The sequence below is a fragment of the Pinus tabuliformis genome, chromosome 4_1 (genome assembly GCF_031772625.1).
Source record: "Pinus tabuliformis cultivar Carrire ecotype Pingquan chromosome 4_1, CPIR1, whole genome shotgun sequence".
NCBI lineage: Eukaryota > Viridiplantae > Streptophyta > Pinopsida > Pinales > Pinaceae > Pinus > Pinus tabuliformis.
In genome coordinates, this window is record NC_142303.1 from 230,746,979 (window position 1) to 230,752,781 (window position 5,803).

The window sequence follows — 5,803 nt, forward strand, 5'->3', positions numbered from 1 at the left end:
TAGAAAGCAGACAATTCATCACATAATGCACAAACACCGGAAATAAACCAAACAAATCTATTTATTATCATTATGAAGTATTTGGTAAAATCACATATGTTGTAGCTCACCATCCTATTTTAATCCTCATTATAGCACAAGACTTAAAACATACATATAAGCTTTACATCAACAAACTGCCATTTACTTTGCAACATTGATCTATTTATAGTTTTACATATGGTCACAAGGCGACAAAAAGCCTCCTTTTACTGTGGGCAGTAAATATTACCATATAAAAAACATATAACTAAGCCTAATAAATTCCCTTATTCTTTGGATTCCATATGCTAACCCTTGTACCTCAAAATGTAAGTTACTGTATATGATTATCGTTCACATTCATCCATCTACGAAATCTCTAAAAAAAAAAGGTAAAAGAGAAACATAGAAAAACACAATAAATAAATATTACAAGCATATTCTGTTATACTCTAGTGCATTTTACACGTTTCTTCTAATCACTTTTCAATCAATTCCATTTCCATTTCCATTTCCCTCCCAAACCCAAAGTATAGGGCTTCTTTCATGCTATCAAATCTGAAGTTCATTCCCTTTTGCCCATCATTTTTTACCCTTTCTTGAACATATAGTTGAAGCTCGATGTAACATATAGTTGAAGCTCGATGTAGGGGAAATGGAATGGGGGCAATTAACCAAATTATTCATTCAATTTTCATTCCTTTCAAAGATAGGGTGTTGGAACATCAGGGCGTCTAGATATAGTAGTGAAACGATTATGCAAAGGCAATGACCGACATGGCAATACTCTATGCCCTGGTAGCTTACGGTTCCACAATTTGAGTTGAATTTGACGCAACTCATGGTAATGCGAAAATAATTCCACATCAAATACTGAAAAAAAACTCCAAGCACTGGGGATAACCAAGTCTCTTATTCGTACGATCGCTATATTTTTCATGTCAAGAGGACTGATGGATATACGGTTCTATGTTTGGCTGGCAATATAGCCGAAAGTGAGTCGTGTACTTTATGTATATTCACTAACTTCTAAGACAATTTAGGGTAGATTGCCAATTCTTGTTAAATTTTGAGCACTAGTCATTATATTTCTTACTCGGCACATTTCTCATGTTATGTGTAGTAAAAAGTCACTACATTTCTCATGTTATGTGGGGTAATAAGTTACCACAAGGCTCATTAGTCCGTGATTGTGGTGGGATTATTTATTTAATAAAATATGTAGGTATTATTATGAAATTAATTTATTGTATTTTTATTTTGTTAAAGATGGGAAAACCTATTATAATTCAGTTGTCAAATTAGCACTGAGGACATCCATCTTTAGCTGTTAACCATGAATAGGCTAACTCATCACCTTTATTCAAGGAAAACCATGCCACCTAGAATAACTCCTTGTCTTATTCAAGGAAAACCATGCCACCTAGAATAACTCCTTGTCTTATTCAAGGAAAACCATGCCACCTAGAATAACCAATTGGTGGTCTGTAAGGGAGCAAGCTTTCACACATACCAGATGCCTCTGGTCTTGGGTCGTTAACCTCGTTGGTGGTCCATAAGGGGGCAAGCTTTCACCCCTACCAGATGCCTTGTTAACCTCTTATGTCCAAACTTGCACCTCTACCAGATGCCTTGTTAACCTCTTACTCCCGAGGAAGATGAGCTCTTAGCCAAGCAGAGACACTTTTAGGGCATACTAGAAGCACCACCTATTGATTTATTTACAAAGACATATATGTTAAATAATATGATTATGTAATATTTTTTAAAATTGTAAAATTATTATTATTTTAAATTTAATTTTTAAATCTGAAAATATAAATTATAATCCAATATAAATTGTCTTATCATTATTTTCCAAAAAAAAAATTAAGTTAAAAATTTCATTAAAAAATATATATTTTAAAACAATAAATTAATAAAAAATAAAAGCTTTAGAAATCTTTGTAGAATGACTTTCTAATAATTAAAAATCAATAGATTTTGAAAAAAAATAGTTGTTTAGATTTTGAAAAAAAATAGTTGTTTATATGAGAGATTTTTTGGAGTTTTTGGGGAGGATTTTTGACCCTAGTAAAAATATGTGGTGAAATCTTGATTTGTGATATTTAAATAGTATTTTTTGAGTAATATAGATTCATTACTCTCAATATGTGGTGAAATCTTGATTTGTGATATTTAAACTAGTTTTTTTGACTACTTCTATAAATTTATCACTCTCAAAAATCCTTTAAAACACTTTTACTATAAAAACCTCACTCATCAAACTTATAATTTTAATAAATCATACTCCATTATAAACAAATTAAATAAATAAATAAACCAGAATTTTTGTCAAGAAGTCTACTTAAACACTACCAAAAAGTAATTAAAATATACACTACCTTGACCCATATAATAAACATTTATTAACCACCTTTATTTATATAAATATACATAATTTATTTTCTAAAATAAACATAATTGCAAATAACTACAAATGGCATGCCTAATTGCGCTCTTTCTAGGTTTTTGGCCAGGCATAATATGTGTTAGGGCTTAATCCCCATGAAGACAAGGGCAATTCGGTTGCATGCTGTGAAATGGAACAATACACGGCCTGACATTGTGTTCATGCGATTTGATTTATATAACTCAAAATGTGTATGGTGTTTTACGTAGGTCTGTTGTGTGAAGGATATCAAAATCCTGTGTAAAATATAAATATTACAGAATAAAAAGTTACATTACATATAAGTTTTATGGTTAAAAATGTGTTTTTTTAAAAGAAATTATAACTATTTGTTTAAACACATTAAAATATATGTATTTTTAATAGATAATAGTTAAAAATGTGTGTTTTTTTTAAAGAAATTATAACTATTTGTTTCAACACAATAGAATATATGTATTTTTCTAAATTTCAATAGATAATAGTTGAGTAGAGGCATTTTGCTGGTCACATGTATGAAAATTTTGTACACCAATTTACATTTATTTTAAAAATAAATTATATAATTATTAAAAGTAAAAATTACATTAAATGGATATAAATTATTATTATAAATTAAGTTTAAAAGTAGAAAAATTTTACTTTTTAAAAATTGAACGAGTGTAATTTTAAATAGTATATATTTTTAAATAATAATGATGAGTCAATTTATATTTAAAAATACCCAATAATCCATCCATTCCGATCCAAGACTAGGATTAATTTATTATTATTTATAAATAAAGAGAACCTATGGAATCACGCATGGGGATGATATTATTTCATTATGGAATTGCTCGTGCATTTCGTAATAGATGCGCGTTATTGCTTTATGGCGAATAATTACTATAGTTTCAAAACTCATTTGAAAATTAAATTATTATAAATTTTTCCACTTAAAAAAATATTAATAAAAACAAAAATAGCATGCGATATTAATAAAAACAAAAATAGCATGCGATATTATGATCGCATCCCTTGTAGATATTAAGCAGAGGAGACCAAGCAGTACTTGTGATTATTAATTTCAATACAACAAACACTAACTACAATGAAGCGAGACCAAGTGGAGTACTCACTATGGGCAGAGTTTGATGAGGTGACCTTCAAAGTTCAAAGTTAAGAGCCTCAAGGCTTCAACATCCAAATTAACTGTACTACTCGTCCACGGGTGACCAAAGTTATGTAACTTTATGTTAACAGATACGTACAGCTTCTCTGAAGCCCATGGAAGTTCATGGTCATTGACGCCAAAATCAACAAACCCTAACTTTCCACTGACCTTGGGAGGAATCCCCTACTCAACGAGAATAATTCTGCCCTCATCTGGATCTGTGGAAGGACAATCTTGCCTTTGCTCAATAGTCTATTCAGTGAACGGAGACGAATACCGGGGAATTTGAGCGATCACTTGGCGAAAACACCTGCTGATTAAGGCCAGAGAATAGCCGAGGAGAAGAAAAAGTGTCGACTTGTCGCGGTATGTCGATGACGGTTTTGTCGAGGGTTTTACCAGAAGTAGATGTTGTCCCTTGCTCGAAGAAGGCCGAGTTCGACACGGAAGAAACCGCCTTTTGGGTTGCCCAGGGATAAGTCGGAGACGGGAGAACCTCGTCGTGCGTGCACGAGTGGCAGAGGTCAATGTCGGAGTCGGGTTCCCCGGAAATCGACGCGCTGCCCTCTGGAACAGGGGACACCTCTTGATCTGTTTCGGATGTGCTCTCCAACGGGGCTTCCCCCAACGGGACCACGACAGAATCGGCCGGAGTGTCGGCCTGGGCGCTGGCTCGACACAGTGGGCATGTGGAGTGCGAGTGGAACCACATATCGATGCAGTCGATGTGGAAACTGTGGTGGCATTTCGGAAGCAATCTGCCCTTCTCGTTATCCTCGAATTCACATAAACAGACGGCACACTGGAGCCCGTCTTTGTGACTCTCCAACTGATAGATGAACACGGGAAGCGCTTCTATCGCCGACTTCCCGAGTCCAACATTCTGGAGCCGTGTAGGGTCGTGCTGCCCAACAAAGGCCAGCCGGTGGCGTCGGAGAGAACCACTGCGCCCCGAGAAGCAGCGAGCGTAGATACGCTTAAGCAGAAAGTAGAAAACCACTGTGAACACAGCTACGATGGCTGCCATCATAAGTCTGCCGCCAATGGCCATCGCCCGCGAATCGTAACCATCATCATCGTAAGAACCCATGGCCGGATATGAACCCAACACTGAAGGCGCTTTAGATGGTTGCCGTCACTCTGTAACTCTAGAGCCGAATCGGAGGGTTCGTTATAGGTATGAACCAACGGGAGCTATTCCATTATGAAGGCAAAGTATATAGAAATTCCACGGAGGCGGCTTCCACGGATGACTTGACTATCGGTTTATTCAGTCACAGGAGTCGACGGTCTTCGCACACTTGATATCATCTTTACTGGAAATCAAATTCTACTTGACTTTGACTTAGAAAGCGTCCCGAACGCCACCACGTGGCAACAATATCCAGTATCCTTGTTGTTCCCAGCGGTTCCCTATTTAACATTTTATCCTATTACAAAAAAACCCAACTTTCTTATATTGAAGTTCAGTTCTGGATTGCTTAAATAAAGGAGTTGTCTATAATGCGACTTTTTGAGATTCCGGTGACGGAATCCGGCGGAAGAAATTGACATGAAATCATGATTTGTTGCTGTTAAAATGGTTTTTTAACTGCATATTCGGATTCAGCACCCTGAAAAACCCCTGGGACGGTTTCATTGTGCAGAAATTAGCTATCAAACTTGGATTCCAATAAATTACTGCCGGATTTTCACCGGAAAAAATCGCCGGAAAGGCTTTCAAAAAGTCGCGTTAAAGACTACTCCTTAAATAAATAAGTGGACTAACTTTTGGAAATTTTAGATTTTTTTTTTAAAATTATAAATCGTTTAGAATTCTGGCTAATTTAAAAATAATTTAGATCAATTGAATTTGTAAAAACTTGAATAAATAAATTTTTAAAACATAATCTTTTCCATATTCGTTGATTTTTGTTTTGTGTTTCACTGTGTAGAATATATTATGCAAGGTAAAATCCATTGTAAAGAAATAATTTATATATTTAAACCAGTTTAGATTTATTTTAACACCTGAGAGGATCAAATTTCTTAAGGTGCAAAACTATTTTTTGAGTGTAAAATTTGAGGAAATGTTTGCAGCTCGAAAGATTTGATCCCTCTCGGCGCTTGATAGATCCGATGTTAAGATGGATCTAGGTTAGGTATGCAATCATACAAAATTTGTTGAACATCTAATTATTTTGATCATTTGGTCAATT

At 34.7% G+C, this 5,803-nt stretch overlaps 1 protein-coding gene across 1 annotated transcript; it reads right to left on the reverse strand.

Annotated features, from left to right (window-relative positions):
- Positions 1-3,426: 3,426 nt before the first annotated feature.
- On the reverse strand, positions 3,427-4,776 carry LOC149175086 (RING-H2 finger protein ATL2-like). Its single transcript, XM_089422760.1, has one exon. The coding sequence runs from the start codon at positions 4,693-4,695 to the stop codon at positions 3,862-3,864; it is 834 nt and encodes a 277-aa protein (XP_089278886.1). The 5' UTR covers positions 4,696-4,776; the 3' UTR covers positions 3,427-3,861.
- Between the last annotated feature and the right edge of the window lie 1,027 nt (positions 4,777-5,803).

Bases quoted from the DNA above. Each gene is read 5' to 3' on its own strand.
- LOC149175086 (XM_089422760.1), bottom strand. From the start codon at position 4,695: ATGGGTTCTTACGATGATGATGGTTACGATTCGCGGGCGATGGCCATT.